Source organism: Monopterus albus, unplaced genomic scaffold (genome assembly GCF_001952655.1).
Source record: "Monopterus albus unplaced genomic scaffold, M_albus_1.0 scaffold291.1, whole genome shotgun sequence".
Lineage (NCBI taxonomy): Eukaryota > Metazoa > Chordata > Actinopteri > Synbranchiformes > Synbranchidae > Monopterus > Monopterus albus.
In genome coordinates this window covers 157,874-175,958 of record NW_018128171.1, presented here as the reverse complement: position 1 = coordinate 175,958, position 18,085 = coordinate 157,874, and the positions used below count along the sequence as shown (strand labels likewise).

Sequence of the window (18,085 nt, the reverse complement as noted above, 5' to 3'; positions counted from 1 at the left end):
GGAGTAGATGTAGCAGGGACAGCCAGGTATGATTTGGCCAGATGTGTGAGGTTGGGGAACCTTGCTGCATTGTCCTTCCACCATTGGAGAGTGACATGTGACTCCCAAATATGCCTCAGTGGCAATACTTGTCCAAGCATCAGTAGTGAGTGTGATTTTTGATGAAGCATTAAAAATGTCTTCTTTCACACTCTCAACTGTAGCCTCATATTTTTTCTCCATCAGCTCTGTGAAGTAATACCTGGATGGAAGTCTGTATCCTGGATGAAATGTATTAATCATTTCACGAAAACCTTAACCCTCCACAACTGCAAGAGGTCTCATGTCTTTAATAATCATTTGTAGGATACTGTTAGAAAGCTCAGCAGACATCTGTGGTGTGCATGGATTCATGCGCCTTTTGTGGAAAAAGTCATCTACGGTGCTTTGTCGCGGGGTCCTGAAACAGACAACGGGATAAAAAGTGGCATAATTAGAAAATGTGTATATGTGTAAGAGATTTAACAAATTGTAATGTTACTGTGGACTATTTCATTTGTATCTGCGTTTGTACAAACATCGTATTCCCGCATTTTCACTCTCGCCCTCCCGACAGTAGTTTAACAACAGCAGTGCTGCAGGCAGAAGAAAAGTTTAACAAAAGAAAAAGAATTACCGACGAGAACACATTCTTTGTACCGTATAAAGCTAATACTGTTACATTTGGTAGGAACAATATGAAAAGTAAACAGAACTTACGGTGCTGTCTTGCTTCCGCTGGTGTCCTGAGAAACTGCCCCGGGATGTTTCCTTTTCAAATGCTCCTGCATGGTGCCGGTGCTGTTGTGAAACGCCATTTCTGCTTTGCAGAGCACCATGTTGTTTGGTATCTGTTTAAAATACTGCCAAACCTTTGGTGACCGCAGTCCCGGTATTTTCGCGTTCCCCGGACACGCAATGCTGCTAGTGCTATGTGTGCCTATGCTCGCGTTACTGCCTACTTCCTACTTATCTTCTTCTGCGTCCTTTTAAAGGGCGGTTGGCATCCAGCTTTTGGCGCATTACCGCCACCATCTGCTCTGGAGTGTGAAACTGAAACTTGTCTTACAAATTTTTTTTTGTTTCCTACATATGACAAGTCGACGATTAATATGCAAATCGACTAATTTTCATAATCGATTAAGTCGAATAATCGCTACAGCCCTATTGTATAGTGCTTTTCTATGCATTGCAGCACACTCAAAGCGCTTTCACACTATTTGGCCATTCACCCATTTGCACTCCCAAATTCACACACCGGTGTCATCATCAGGAGCAATTGGGGGTTCAGTGTCTTGCTCAAGGACACTTTGACATGTGGACTGGACAAGCCGGGAATCGAATCAGTAATCATCTGGTTAAGAGACAACCCGCTCTACCTCTTGAGCCACAGCTGCCCCCGCAGATTTCATGTTTCCTTAAAAGTTACTGAGCTAGATCGTGATTGGTTTTCTTGAATAACTTTCAAACTAAGATATCAGTGTGATTCCAAATGCCAGAGGTAGGCTTTCATGGTCAAGGAATCATATTATGAAGGTCACACTATCTTAGTAATATTGCATTTAGGTGTAATAGGGACAGTGAGCTGCCTTGGTGGAGGTTTGAGCTCTCTGAGTGCGGTCTGGTTGCATCAGATCTCCTTTTAGGGGGAGATGGTGCATCCTGACACGTGCCAACCCTGTTTGACCACATGGATATTTATAGCCACATACTGAGGACTAGATTATCTTATTTGAAAATGTTTCTTAATTATCGTACATCTCATAATGAAAATAATATTCACAATACATTTTTCACAGTGAGTTCCAGCAGATCAATTGTGGATTTTATTGTTAATTATAAGTTGAGGTGGCCAAAAAAAACACATTTGGGTTCCAGTTCTCATGCTTTACAGCCAGCCTGGTACCTGTGGTACCAACACAACCAATTTATTTTGACCACGGCAGCCTACAGACACCCACTAATAAGCAGCCTACATTAGGGGATTGAAGTTGTTGACTATGCAATGCAGTGGATGCAGATGTTTAATTTTGTTTACATATTCAGGGATTCATAATAGTTTTTTGTATACAAGAAGCACATTTTATTTATGTGCAAAATGTGCAGTTTGAAGGTTTTGTTGGCACTATATCAATCCCAATGGGGAAGAATATCTATTTTTGTAATAGCATGCAATGTTAAATTTGTTTTCAGAAGTATTTTATCAAAAAGGGAAAGCTTTTTGTTTGTTTGTTTTTTTGTTTGTTTTTTTAAAGACGAGGTGGTTTTTATTTTTTTTAAGTTAGTTTAAAGGTGCGTAGTGTCACTGTCAGAGAAGTGAACATTTTCTAAGATATATTTTCAAAATTGGGAGATTAGCTCCCTGGAATTTGGGACAGTGTTTGAAGCAAGTAGAAACCTTGCTGACAATTTACATTTTCACTGTTGCTTACAATGGCAGGGCCTGCCATTGTATTTACAAGCATGTTTCAAGGCTTGTGATTGGTTGCACTTTAACTTTTCTTTTAAATGTAGGTAAAATCCCATATGGGGAAAATCAAAATAAAATAAAAGCCAAACTTGTTTTAAATAATTTCTTTGTCATTTGTAGTTTGTTTTTAAGAGGAATATTAAAATTGTAAATCAGATTGGGTGTGAAAAAATCTGAGATTTTATTTTTAAGCTATATCGCCCAGCCCTACTACACAAGTCTTAGAGAGACCGATGTGTGTGCCAAGTCTGAGAGAGTTAACCTCGTAGAGTTCATTGAGGAAAAAATGTTTTTCTTCATCCTGTCAAAAACAAGAGTGATGTGTTAAAATGTTTGCTCAGTATCACTAACACTAGGTAAATATAAACTGTCTACCACTGAATGAATGATGTTCGTATACTTCATAATAACTTTGATAACTTCATAATCTCCCTGGATATTCTTACTGCAGTTGCTGAGACAATTTTTTTCCTATTCTTTCTTCCAGTGAGGACTCTGATGACAAGCTTTCTAAATCCAAAAATGATTCAGCAGGTAAGTCGGTCTTTTTTCTGATTTAGTTGAGAGGGCTGGCTTAGGTTCTCACTGAAAACAGCTGGAATTTGATTAACAGACTTCTCTATCCCTGCATCAGATGACTTTGGCAGCGATGATGAAGACAATGAGTTTGGAGAGGAAGAGGATGAAGATGGAGGAAGCGACTATGAAGAGAAAAGGGGGAAAAAAGGAAAGAAAGCCAAGGTGGAGAAGCCAGGCAAGAGGGGGCCGAAGAGGAAACGATCTGCAGGTAATAATGCGGTTTCTTGTTGCTACACATTTACCTGATTAACTCTGTGAAGAACTTGTGCATAAAACTGATTTTTTTTTTTTTTCTCCAAGTGTGGAATATATAGTATATGTTATGTCCATCAAAGGTTTGGAGTGCTGTTGCTTTCTTCCAGAAATAATATTAATGCATCTTTTATATAAGCATTTAATATTAAAAAAAATATATAGTGTGCAAAATACGCACGGGTAAACCAACTTAAAAAAGAGATTACCAAAGAATTTTGAAACAAACAATGTAGCCTACAGCACAGAGTTTACTAATTAATTTAACGGTTTGAAAATAAAGTTGGAATTTGATATTATTTTATCCAGTCTGAATCCAGCATCAAATTAGTGATGGAATCAACTTGAACAGAATTATTTTAATGAAAAAGCCATAATCAGCACTGGATAAAAATGAAAAGCTGCTGTCTGAATGTTTTGTGCACCCATTTATTAAATGTTATTTTAAAAGAATAAATTCATTTTTATATTTTACTTAACACTTTTGACTCAAACTGTCACTAAAACCTGTTTGTAGATGCACCATAACATAGAACCAGGTCACATTTTACAAGAATCATGTAGTAAACAGAGGTTAAATTAATTCTAGAAGAATACGTGACATAAATACCTGAACATAAATTATATTTACCTGTATGTAACCTAACTGTTATTTATACAGTTCAGTAACATCTTCTATGATGATTTCATTCCTGTAGTAGAAAAACTCTCAGAAACAACTTTTCATATGACCGTCCACAACTACAAAGTAGCTCCAGTCTCACAAATGACCATAAAACTGAGGGGACATGCCAATAAGTGTCAATAAATTTTGACATGTTGAGCTTGTTGACCCGTGCTGTTCAGTTAAAACTGCATTAAACTGAATTTCTATTTTTCACTTTTCTCTCTCTATAGCAAGTCAGAAGGCTACAGAGTGTGAGATTAGAATTCAAACTGGACAGTATATCAGTGAATAGGTTACAGCAGCAGGCAGTTTAATTTTAGTGACTTTTTCCCCCTCATCTCATATTTTTGTAATAAAGCTTCAAACAGGACCAAAGTTATTCTCATTTACTGTACATGTGAACTGAGTTACCACCAGAGTACGTTGAGTCTTAAATACTACTTGCTGGCCAAGCACACAGCTGATGCAGATGAAACAAAACAATTGGATCACTAATCACACTGGTCGGACTGATGAGCTTTCTTGCGTTTTTGAAACTTTATGGACTAAGGGGGCAAACATTCCGAGTCAGTTTATGAACTAGCATTAACTTTAACTTAAAATGGTGATGATGATAAAGTAAGTCAAAGCTAGCTTTTCGACCAGTGGACCTTTGTTCTCAGCTGATGTTGTAGCCATGAGATCATTTGGGACCTCCAGGATGTTTCAGAAGGCCAAAGAACAAGGCAGTTGTGGCCTTGTTGTGCAACCTAAAATAACAATGTTAGAAATTTGTACCAAAAACACTGTTCTTTTTACATGCAACTGCCGAATTTAAAACTACACTAACTTCGGCTTGGTGTTCGATGAGGCATGTGCCAGCCTTGCTTTGTGTTTATTCCTCCTACAGCTCAAGCTGTGGGTGACTGATGAAGTCATTTTCCTCCAACATTCCCAGACACTGTGACACTCCACTTTGATCTGTTACTGTGAATGGAAAGTACGAGGGATCAGCCTGATCAGTCATCTGCTGAGCTGAGTCTGATGGATCTTGACGGCATGTCATCCTTAAAGTAGAAGATGATCTAGACAATATCCTTATTATATATGTGTCTGCCCTTTTTCCCTGAATGGATCAACAGCTGTGTTTTAAAGTTGTAGCGTTTGGATGATCAACGGCGTCTTATTTTTTTGTGGTTGATTTTTAGTTCACCAAAAGAGCTACCCTTTTTTTTTTTTTTTTTACTTCTGCTTCATCAGCATTCATCTGAGTAATTAATCTCTACAGGCACATGTGTGTACCATCTGTAATTGCTGTGGAACCTGCAGTATGAACTTTCGAATCTCCTACACAGCATAAAACGACCTCTGGGCAGTGCTCCTCTGTGGCTCACTCTTTCAGACTTTGTAATCCAGTATACTGCTGGTGTTTGTTTCCTAGAATTAGCTACAGTATAACCTCTAGATAACAGGTCAAAAGTGTAGTTTTTTTTTGGGGGGGGCTAGGCTAATTTTTTGGATAGACCAGAGAAGAGAGTGTTACAGTAGCCAAGTCTGCTGGATAGAGAGAATGACTGTACTAGCAATATATTTAAATGATAAAAAAAACAGTAAGTAGGCCAGTTGTTAAAAGTGTCATGTATCTGTGGATGTCTTGTGTAGATGACAGTGATGACGAAAGGGAAGTGAGTCGGAAGCGTACAGTGCGCCAGGCAGCTTCCAAAGCTGTGTCCAAACAGAGGGAGATCCTGCTGGGTGATGGTGGCAGCGAGGATGAGGAGCACGAAGACCAAGAGGAGCCCTACCTGGATCGTATGTACAACTGCACTGTGCACTGATACAGTGACTTAAATACTATCAATATGCTGTCATATATTAGACCTGTAAGAAATGTCCGGTGTTTCTGGCTGTTTCTGTATGAGCACACATTACAACTAGTGTTTGTAGTTTCATAAAAATAAAGGCCTCACATGTCAAGATGCTTTAGAGCAGCGGTTCATAACCAGGGGTCATCTGAAAGCTCCCCACGTGATTAGTGGAAGGAAAATAAAATAGAGATGCACAGATATAATTTTCTTTGCTAATTTTTATTTCTGATTGACTAATTTATTTTTTTATTAAGTTTGACCTTCCTATTCTGATTTTCTTTTTCTAAATAAACATTTTTGAAACATTTCTTTAATTAAAAATTTTATTGTAATTAAAAATAAAACATTGCATTAAATTGACTTTTTTTGTCTTTCTCTCTCTCAAACAAATCAAACCAGTCAAATTCATAGGTATGGGACAGAAGTAGGTCACTGACCTTGACCTTTGACCACCAAAATGTAATCGATTCATCCTTGAGTCCAATTGGACATTGGTGTCAAATTTGGAAAAATTCCCACAAGGCGTTCTTGAGCAATTGTACACAACAATGGGGTGGATGTGAGGTCACAGTGACCTTTGGCCACCAAAATCTAATCAGTTCATCTTGGAATCCAAATGAACATTGGTGTCAAATTTGAAGAAATGTCCTCAAGGTGTTCCTGAGATGTTGCTTTCATGAAAACGGGACAAATGCAGTGTTACGGTGACCTTGACCTTTGACCGTGAGTCTTGCACAAGCTTCATGCAAGAATTTACACACTGCACACGCCAAGCTTTCAGTCTGTGCCACTGTGTGTGTGATGTGAACCGTTGTACATCGGTGCATCTTTACAGAAAAATACAGTTTAGCTGTACATATTTCTTCCCTGTAGTTTAACATTTTTTGTCTTGTAGAATACTGGATATATTAGGCCTCTAAAATCCTTCTGAAGAAAAACCACTTTTCAGTTGAAGTGAAAATATTTGTCATTGGGCATAACAAGTAGACACTTCCTAATTTGGTGAGTTGTTTTAAAGATTTGGTGGCTAGAACAGCAGTTGAAATGTTTCCTAGTGCTAGTGACTGTTTGGTAACAGTTTGCCTGAGCTAGCCAGAGTAGATGAAGGGTTGTGTTGGGTGTGTGGCTGCAGGCAAAGAGGGGGGTGGTTCTGGGACATTGGAACATACTGTTGAGCCTTCTCAGTGTCGTGGACCCAACTCAGCGAAACACCAGTTACTGTAAAGGCCCTCAGTGACACAGTATCTATAGAAGTGGAGCTTAACACTAAACAATGTTTTTGAAATTCCTCCTTACTTTTGCCTGGTGCTAGATTTCAGGATATTTCAGACTGCCTGTATGTAGACTGCAAAGGCTACAGTATGTCAGGTAGAACTGAAACTTGTATTCCTGTTAGTTGATTCTGTGTTGAGAAGATTCTTACATACCTCATTTCTGTGTGCAGCTGATGAGTCTGGCAGTGATGAGGACTTCATGGTGGAGGACGATGATGACAGCGACTATGGTCACTCCAAGAAGAAAAGCAAGAAGGTGATTCGACGGGGACGAACAGACAAGAAGGAGAAGAAAAGCCCCAAACCCCGACTAAAGGCCACAGGTGAGACATCTGGTTATTGTCTGCAGCGTCAGACTTGATTATATTTGATTTTATTGGCGTTAGAGGAGAACATCAATACCACTCTCATCTAGCTGTTAAATATAAAGCTTCAGACAGGAGGGACTGGGCTTAGCATAAAGACTGGAAATGGGGAAACAGCTAGCCTGGTTCAGTCCAAGGGACAAAGAGCATCTCTAACACTCCCTAGCAAACACCTAGTTTTTTCTGTATATAAGCAGAACTTAAAAAATGACACTTGATAGTTTCAGAAGGACTTGGTGTAACTATATATGGACAGACAATAGTTTCTGTCCATTACTTTTAGGAAGTACCTCTACTTGTTACCCATTAAACTCCAAGTGATGCCACTCACCGGGGAAGTTACTGTGCCTGGCTGTTGTTGGCCAATAAATGATTCCAGTTTGTTTTATTATTTTACACTTCTGATTAAACAAACTAGATATGTGCTAAATAGTGTTGATATGCATATTCCTAAACTTGAGTCAGGGCCAGACAAGCTGTTTCTTCTAGTCTTCATGCCAAACTATGTTAACTTCCTCCACCTTCTGTCTTAAAACAGTGATGTGGTACATACATACATACATACATACATACATACATGTTGTGAAGGAGTTTCCCCTGCAGTAATTTAGAGTGGCTAATTTTTTGTTTTTGTTTTTGCAAATTACACATTTTATTCAGATTTTAGTGCTATGTGAGTGCAGCACAGTCTTAATTATATAAAAAAGGATATTTGTCAAAGTAAAAGTGCAAAACTAATTCCATATAAAAGGCATGTAATAGACTGATGAGAATGAAACATTTTTCCTTTGGCTTGAAGAATAACATCTAGATTTAGACCAGAGTTCCCATGCCCTTGTTGCATGATAGGGAACTAACATGTTACCTTATGTGATTTAAGAGAAGGACTGGAGGGGGGTAACAATGTTCTTGCCAGTACTAAAAATTCTATCTGATTGTGTGCTTGTTGCACAAATACACATGTATTTGCTGGTGACTTTAGAGAGCAGAGGAAATCTACCCTGGTTGTCGCGGCACCAGGCAAGTGGATCTCCATTTGAGGGTATGGTCTCCTCCCTATAGGTAGCACGCAAGTTTGGTTTCTGCTCGTGTTCTTAGGTAAGGATGCGGAGGTGGTTGTCCATGACTTCAACAGGTTTCCAAGAGTCTTTTTGTTGCTCCATGTGGCCTCACTTGCACAGTGGGTGCTCACACACACGCATATATACACAACAGAGAAGCAGAGCTTGCTTTCAGCTTTGTTTTTGTTGTTGTCACTTTATCTTAAAATATCCCTGAACTGCTGAAATTTCTTCTCTGCTCAGCCAGTGTGAGGTTAATGTAATGTTGCCGTTAATTGGTATCGGTGGACAACCTCTGAGTATGAGTGGAGTACTAGAGGGTGGTATTGGACCCAATACTGGTATCAGCATCAGTGCATCTCTATTGTGGTTATCGTGACAAGCCTAGTTGTACAGTGGTTGTGTTTACTGTAATGCCCGGCGTCCATTGGAATGATCTGTATTAACCAAGTCAATAGACTGAAGAGAAGAAATGGGATTATGGGCTTTTTCATGCCGTGAGTTTTAGAGTAAAAATTGCATTCAAGGTAAATATTTAATGGTATTAAGCAGATTGAACGATAATTGATAATCACTATCTTATTTTGTCTTCTCCCGCCCCCTAGTGACCCCCAGCCCAATGAAAGGAAAGGGAAAGGGGCGCCCCAGCACTAAGGCCCTGGAGAAGAGCTCACCCAAAGAGGAAGAGGAGGAGGAGGAGGACCCTGAGAGTCCCCTGGAGGAAGAAGAGGAAGAGGCCGAGAAGAAAGAGACCTCCCGTGCCCCTAAAACAACGAAGGAGGCTGCCGGAGGGGAGGAGGAGGAGGAGGAAGAAGAGGAAGAGGACGGCTCAGAAGAGGAGGCGCCCTCTGGAGAAGACTAGAAGATGGTACCCATTTGAAGCCCATCCTCCATGTCTTTCTCTGTCTCTTCTCTGCGTCTATTTTCTTTTGTTGCCCTGCGTTTAGTTTTTATTTTTCCTCTCCCTCTTTCTTCCTCCCCCCCCCCTTTTCTTTTTTTTTTTTTTTTTCAATGGTTTGGACTTGGTGTGCTTGATGTGTGTTTTCTTGTAAAGAGTTTTTATTTTCAACATTCAGTCTCGCCCACCCTTCTGTCTTCATTCAGTTACAGCATTTCAGTGTAAGAATACAGGCAAGTTTGTTTTTTTTGTTTTTTTTCTCCAAAAGCTCAGTGCTAGTCAGCATCCATCCTGAGTGTCAACAATTTTAAGAAATTGTTCCAAGCTTTCCAGAAAGTTCAAGTGCTGTATTTACAAAGCAATGACAGGTCGAGGGCAGGGCAAAAGCCTTTACCCTCTCTTTGGTGCTTTGTGTTTTAGACCAGGAGCAGGCTTTAACAGAGCAGCATTTGTTTAAAAAAGATAAACAATCCTTTAAAACTGTTGATTCAGTTAAAGCGAAATCTTTTCCAGAGGAGCCAGCTTCTCTCAGACTATATTGTCATCCTGAACTTTTGTGTGGAGAATGAAGTAAAGCACATTATTCTGAGAAGTATTTTGCTTGTAGCTGCTGCTTTCCAGATCTAACAGTACAGCGTGTTATGGGTGGAGCGGTGGATCACCACAGAGTGCTGTGCTACATGCCGGACTGCCTCTATCACACATGTCAAGCCAGCATGTATGTGCTTTTATGTATTTGCTTAAATTTGTATGCTTGGGGGGGTATTTTAAGAGGGTGTGGCTTTTCCTTTCTCTCAGCACATCAGCTGCATATGTGAAATGGTTCCTGCTATTGTGTGCTGGGCTTTTTAATGATGCTATGTGAAGCAAACCCCGCCCCTTTCAAAACAGCCACGCCCCTCTGCCTGAATAGCTTTAACATCTTTTCAGCATTCAACCCCTTGTGCCAGGCACCCCGTAATCTGTTTTTGTTTTGTTTTTAAGAAATGCAAGATGTTTCTTTTTCTTTTCAGAGTAAAAAAGAAATGAATGTTGTTTTTTTTCTCCTGTTGGTTCATTGTTCTAATTCTCTATTCAGATTTTTTTGTAATGTTTGTTTTTTTAAGAAAAGAAATAAAATGTATCTTGATTTTAAAGAAAACCGTCGACCCTATCCAATCTGTTCTGACTGATGGTTGGACCAACCATCACTCCCTCCTTTACTCCTGTCCTTTCTTTCATTCACCCCCCTTTTCCCACAGTTGTTCATTTGTTTTTTGGAGCCCATGTTAGCATTTCATAAGCAGATACATTTTTAAACTTAGAATTGTACGGCACTGGGCACTAAGAAATGATTGAAACAATGAATTGGACAGCTCAGTACATATCTGCCATTCATTTGTCTTTTACTGCCTTAATTTTCATTGAGTTTCAGTAGTGGCTCTGATATCATCGCTGGAGGCCTGAGAATGTAATCTGTCCTCATGTTTTAGGTCTTTGCTTCAAGCTGCAAATTAGGCTTAGAACAAGTCAACAATTTGTATGACCATCTAAAGCCATAAACAAACTTAAAACTAGTGACTCAGAGATTAGATTGTGTTTTTTTTTAGATAAGTAGTGTTTGATGTCAAAGAAAAATCTCTACTCTTGTGACCTTGGGAACTAGACCTAGTTTATTAGGTGACCGTCAGAGGAAATTCTGATTCATCCCAAGGCTGCAATAGAAATCAGTCCTGGATGTACACGGGACACACTGGAACCTTGTCCTCGGTTCAGAAGCACATTGGATTGTTTTACAGCTGTCCTCATTAGCAGGTTAGCGTATTTTTCTACCTTAAAGTCCTAAATTGGCACCCAATCCTTGATGTCATTTTAAGACAATTGGATACGAATTTAAAGAACAGTTTTATACCAGTGTAAAGCTCTGAGAGCTGTTCGGAGTAGGATCAGATACTGTTGTAGCTTGCAGCACTGAGGGCTTGAATGAGGTCCCTCTTCATCATCCCACAGGAGGCACATGGCATAAGGCTATGAATTTCTCCTCTTTCATCCATTATAAGATTTTTTTTTTCTGTTGTACTGTTTTTGATGTTTCTTTTTCTAACTACATTCAGTTATTCTGGCAATGTAAATGTAAGCCAAGTTGTGATTCCTACAGGACACCAAGTGGAGAAGCTTTTGTCAGTAGTGTGGAAAAGGAACGCTGAACTCTTGAAACTTGTGCATGTTGTGGAAGCAATGATGATGATGCTGGTAATGGCATTATGTGGTCTTACAAAAAAAAGAGTATTAATGACTATGTTGGTAATGTTTTGGTTTCCCAGCTTCTAATAAAGGCAACCTACTTTTTATACGGATTTAACTACTTGTTTTGTGCCGTGAAGCTCTGTGTGCTGTACGGGTGGTGACTGGGAGAAAATGATGTGCCAGAGGGTTGGTGTGGTACGATCAGCAATATCCTTTGTCTACCAGTCAGTGGTGCTGTGTGCAACAGCAGCCGCATGCACTTCTCTGATTTGATGAACAGACTACACACATAACCATTTTAAATTGGATTAGGAACAATATTACTCAGACACTGCCAGCCCTGATTGGTTAAAAAAAAAAAAAAAAGATTAATCTAGGATCTAAAGAGCCATGAATAACATGTGCACCTCTTTTGTTCTGAACCCATAGATTCACACTTTTATTTGCCAGAACTAGTCGTCTTCTTCTTTCGGCTGTTCCCATGACAGGTCACCACAGTGAATCAGAAGTCACTGGTTTGCAACCCCTGTGGCTAGATTATTTGCCAGAAGTAGTACAGTAGAAAAAAACATGTTTTAAAAGGATAAAGAAAATATTAAACCAAATTATCTGAAAGACAAATCCACAAGAAAATAAAATTAGGGTTTACATTTTCTGAAAATCAAAAGATAATTTATATCATGTTGAACCAACGCATTAAATAGTAGCTTCATATATTTTCAAATGCACCTGTTCAACAAACCATGAAGAGAAAGGTGTTCATGTAAAGCTTTGGTCTAGTGTATTAGTGTGATTAGCCCTGATTGGTGCTGTCTTTTTGTTTGACAAACAAATGTTGAAAAGCTCAGGAAAACTTAAATGGGGTCAGGAAAGGTCAGGTCAAGAAAAATTAAATAACATTTCTGATCTGTGAGATGATGCTTACATTTATTATATGAGACCGCACAATCACCTGAAGTCTGCTGTTTTTTATTTGTGGAAGGCAGCATTTTTTTTTATTACAGATGCTGCAGTTTTTTAGGCAGATTTAGCCAGACTGGAGTTTGCCAAAATTTACCTGAAGAAGCCACAGTCCCTCTGGGAGAATGTCCTGTGGACAGATGAGACTAAAATAAAGCTTTTTTTGGTCGAGCACATCATTCTACTGTTTTCAGAAAATGTAATAAGGCCTTCAAAGAAAAGACCACGGTCCCTACAGTCAAACACGGTGGAGGTCCACTGATGTTTTGGGGTTGATTTGCTGCTTCAGCCACTGGATGTCTTGACTGTGTGTGTGGCTTTATGAAATCTGAAGACTACCAATGAATTCTGGGACACAATGTGGGGCCCAGTGTCAGAAAGTTGGGTCTCTGTCAGAGGTCATGGGGCTTACAGCAGGACAATGACCCAAAGCAGACTTCAGAAAGCACCAGAAATGGTTCCAGACAATGAGCTGGAGAGTTCTGAAATGGCCAGCAATGAGTCCAGATCTAAATCTCATAGAGCAGCTGTGGAGAGATCTCAAACAGCAGCTGGAAGAAGGAACCCTTCAAATCTGAGACCTGGAGCAGTTGGCACAAGAAGAGTGGTCCAAAGTTCCAGTAGAAAGGTGGAAGAAACTCACTGATGGTTACAGGAAGCAATTGATTTCAGTTATTTTGTCCAGAGGATGTGCTACCAAATATTAAGCTGAGGGTGTCAATAATTCTGTCCAGTCCATGCTTGGAGTTCTGTGTGAAATGGATCAGATTTGGCTTTTCTCTGCTTTTTTGTGTTGTTCCAATACAAACAAAAGAAGCAAACATGAGAATACCAAAGAATTTGTGATTGCAACAACTTTCTGGGAGAAGTGGTGTGTTATCTGACAGAAATGCAGGGGTGCCGATATTTTTGGCCATGACTGAATATGATTCACCCTCATCAAACCATTCGGTGACTCCTCATGCCTCGTGGATGGAGGTACTGTCAGTTATTCAGGGTTTTTTTCCCTTTAATTTGTAACATGAGCATAGGGAATGTTTATTGAACTGTGGCCACCATGACAATTGCGAGGAGACTGTAAAGGCTGGAATGTATTACAACAATGTCTCAAGTAGAAAACAGTCATTAAATTGTGAGACCAAATCAGTAATGTCAGCTAACATTTAAAGTATGTTAACATTAACCATCATAGGCTTCTTATCATACCAGACCATTAGACCATTGCAATCTGTTGCTGCAAAGATACTGAATGTACTGAACTAGGACAGAGTGCCTTTATAGCTATATCATTTGCTTATTGTTTGTAAGAGGAAAAATATGTTTATTCCTTCGGATGTTATGCATTCTGACCCTAAAACATTCAACTGCTCAGCTCCAACCCAGGAATAGCACACATTTTGATTCAAAGCCTGACTGGGAAGCAGATGTATTATAGTAAAATGTGCTAAAGGTTGGTGAGACCAAGTACTCATGTTAAATTATGTTTTGACCTTTCATTTCTGCTCTGTGCCTAGGTTTGTGTAGGATTTAAAGGCAATTTAAAGCTATAGTACAAAGCACCACTGGTGTAACAGAGCCACAACCTGTGTCTGTAGCAAGAAACTTTTCATTAATCATGAGCTTAATCAACTGACTTTCTAAAGAAAACAATAGTGTTTTAATATGAAGTTGTGTGTATGCGTTAATCTGCCAATATATTATGCTACTTGCTATTGACTTTGAATTCTTGTGCACCTCATAGTTTCCACGTGTGTCCTGAAATAACGATAACAGTGTTTGTAATTTGGTGGGGGTGAGGTGCTGGGTAAGGTATTATTAACAGTTTCTTCCTAGGTGCTTCTATCTTTCACTTGCTGGTCTTTACTTACATGAATGTGTGATTTAATATTAAGCTGCTGTGAAGAACATGATTTGCTGTGCGTCATTCTTCTGTGCCATTTGTTGGATCTGTTGCAGTCAGCCTCGGCATGTCATGTCTGGCCCTTTGCTTGGCTTTCTGTCTTTTTGTTCTCTGATTAAGTCTGTGTTGATGCTAAGTTGATGGGGGGTTGGGTTGGTGGGTAGGATCAACAGGTTGCAGACCAGCATTATTTTATTCATATTAGCTATTTTAAAGTCACTATACAATTTTTATTTTATTTTATCTTTTTGGAGACACCAAATTCACTGAGATTGCCTTCAACCCATCCATCCTATGGTATATTCCACGTTGGCAGCCTACATGGATGTGTCACCACACATCAGCTGACCTTCCTCCACAGCTCTCCTTCCAACCAGGGGTGGATACTGGTCTGACATGGATCAGCTGAAAGCTGTACTGGTTGTAATGTGAGGCACATGGCTATAACTGCTGCTTAGCAATGTCATTTAACCAACCTCCCCATAAAAGAGAAGCATGGAACAGACACTAGGGCTGCAACAATAATTTTCATGAGCAATTAATCTATGAATTATCCTCCTGATTAACTGATAAACATTTAGTTTATAATATGCTGCAATACAGTAAACCTGGGAGAGGAAGGGCCCTTTGCCTACACCTTGTTCACGGTCCTCTTCTTCAGCTACCTTCTTATCACCAAAACTATTTCAGAGGAGCCAGAGACAGAAAGACTTTAGTCCATAGCCCTTTAAAAAGCTGGAGTACCAGTTACTGCCCACACTGGCCCCTGGCCTCAGTGTGTGTGTATCAGCGTTACTTCATGTGAATGCAGTGTGTAAGCCAGTGGTCATATAAAGACCATCTGTGGCCAAGATGTGTAGCTGGATGGAGCTGATGTGTTGCTGACTTTATGGCAGAGGGACTGTACCAAGGAGTGCTGAGTCAGTGTCACAGGAAACAAAATGCTATGATGCAGGCAGGTGCTTCTTTGGCTTCACTCATTCCAATTTAATTCAACCAATTTGCTTACACACACACATTTCTATGTCTGTCCAGGTGAGTGCATGGCCAGCCAGATTATCCTCCTGCAGTGTGTGGTGTCCGTGCTGAGCTCTGTGCTAATGGACCACAGAGTGGTGGAGCTCTGCTGGTGTGCACCACCACCGTCATGAGCGTCTCAGACAGTGTGATAACTGTCACTGTCATGGCAGCTGTGACAGGATCCACATTTTGTATGCCTCAGGGCTTGCAATACACACTGCTGTGTGTCTAGCACGTGAACAAAAAAGAAAGTTATAGTCCTTACACTCAGACACTAGTCATTTACATGCAAACACGCAGGAAGGAGTAAACCCACCTGAAGCCAGCGTTCAGACCTTTGGATGCTGGCATACTTGTCTACATACTTCAGAATTTATTTAATAGTATAATCTAAGAATGTATTAAGTAGGATCAGTTTATGAGGAATAATGCGAATAACTGATTATCTCATTAGAATGGCACCTGTCAAGCTGTGGAATATATTAGGCAGTCAATGTGTTGAATGCAGAAAAGTGACTGACAAGGGCCAAACTGTGATGGCTGATGACTGGGTGGGAGCATCTCCCAGACTGCAGGTCTGTTAGGTGTTCCCAGTCTGCGGTGGTTAGCACCTACAGTGATTAAAGAAAGGACAAACAGTGAACCAGTGACAGGGTCATGGACACTCACTGATGCATGTGGGGAGCATTCTCTATGCTGTCTGGTCCACCCCCACAGAAGAGCTACTGCTGCTGAAAAATGTAATGCTGGTTCTGATAAAGATGTGTCTGAACACACAATGCATCACAGTCGATGCTGTGTATGGGGTCAAAGTGTCCACGCTGACCCTGGTCCACCACATCCTTGTGAATGTTATGTTTCAGATGTGCCACCTACCTAAACATTATTGCAGACCAAGTACACCCCTTCATGGCAGCGGTATTCCCTGGTGGCAGTGGCCTCTTTCAGGATAATGCACAAACACTGCAAAAACTGTTCAGGAATGGTTTGAGGAATGTGACAAAGAGTTCAGAGTGTTGATTTGTCCTCCAAATTCCCCAGATCTCAATCCGATCCAACATATGTGGGAAGTGCTGGAATAACAAGTCCAATCTATGGGGGCCCCAACACACAGCTTACAGGCTTTAAGGGATCTGCTGCTGACATCTTGGTGACAGATACCAGCAGACACCTTCAGAGGTCTATTCTTTATTTATTTATTTTTAGTAAACATATTTTTTGAGGATGAAAGTACTTTTCCTAGTGTTAAACTAGAAGACCGATACACTCCACTGTCTGTGAACTATGTGTGTTGTATGTACTGTTATATACTGTATATACTACGTATATGTGTGTGCATATGTATGCACTGTATATGTGTGTATGTTATATATGTATGTGTACTGTGTATATGTATATTGTGGACACTGTATAGTATTGTATAATATTATGATCCTAGGGGGACAGTGATGGAGGCCAGAAGGTTACTTAGCATGTTACGTTGTGTCTTCTGATATTTCATGGCACCATAACAACCTGTTGTGTCCTGTTGCTCTTCTTCTTTCCTCTCTCCTCTATCCACTCACCCCAACTGGTCAAGGCAGAAGGTTGCCCACCAAGAGCCGGGGTCTGTCGGAGGTTTCTTCCATTAAAAGGAGTTTTTCCTCAGCAGGATAATGCACAAACACTGCTAAAACTGTTCAGGAATGGTTTAAGGAATGTGACAAAGAGTTCAGAGTGTTGATTTGTCCTCCAAATTCCCCAGATCTCAATCCGATCCAACATATGTGGGAAGTGCTGGAATAACAAGTCCAATCCATGTGTTTACTGCCAGCCCTATGATAGACTGGAAGCCTGCCCAGGGTGTGCCACGCTTGTCGCCCAGTGTCAGCTGGGATACTACTTGTTGAACTTTGGTGTGGATTGCCTCCCCAGTCCAACTCTGTACTTCACACATGTAAGTGGTATCAGTCTTCTCATGTAACTTTAGCTGGATAAAAACTAAGTTCTCAAATGTTTAACTATGTCATTAAGGAAACTACATCACTAATTGCACAGACTTTTATGAGCAAAGCTCAATTTTAGTGATTTTCACTCTTAGCAGATGTTTCTTCCTTCTTTCACTGAGGCATTTTTCACCTTATCCAATCCAAGACCTTGTTTACTCAGTTAAAGTATGCATAACAATCTTTTCCTGGAGTCCAACTAGACATTCTCTGAGGCAGAGCTCTCAGTTAGATCACCTCACATTTCACAGCTGGTGGGTGCAAATGGCAGAGATGAAGAACACTGTACACTGATGTCCCAGAGAGGGGTGTGATTTGACATGTTAATGTTGGACAGCGCCTGCTTGCTCTCACAGGTAAGAATAAGACTCGTTGACCATTTAGGAAAAAACTGATATGACACGTGAAGCTGAATCTAATATGCAAGCAAACCAAACACAATCCATACAAATGTGTTGGCCAGCTATAGCTGAATGTCAGGCATTCAATCTTTAAAAATGCAAATTCTACTGTAGAAAAGACAGTTTTCTTGAGTCCCACAGTTCCTTAGAGTTGTGATTAAA

General features: G+C 40.1%; 1 protein-coding gene across 1 annotated transcript in view; it reads left to right on the top strand.

The window, feature by feature from the left end:
- The window catches only part of nucks1a (nuclear casein kinase and cyclin-dependent kinase substrate 1a), a 17,243-nt gene extending 7,740 nt beyond the window's left edge, over nucleotides 1-9,503 (top strand). The window contains exons 4-8 of the mRNA XM_020623001.1: nucleotides 2,976-3,022; nucleotides 3,123-3,275; nucleotides 5,628-5,777; nucleotides 7,278-7,430; nucleotides 9,139-9,503. Coding sequence (XP_020478657.1) covers nucleotides 2,976-3,022; nucleotides 3,123-3,275; nucleotides 5,628-5,777; nucleotides 7,278-7,430; nucleotides 9,139-9,395 — 760 coding nt within the window. The 3' untranslated portion in view covers nucleotides 9,396-9,503. The remainder of the gene's footprint in view (nucleotides 1-2,975; nucleotides 3,023-3,122; nucleotides 3,276-5,627; nucleotides 5,778-7,277; nucleotides 7,431-9,138) is intronic.
- The last annotated feature ends 8,582 nt before the right edge of the window (nucleotides 9,504-18,085 follow it).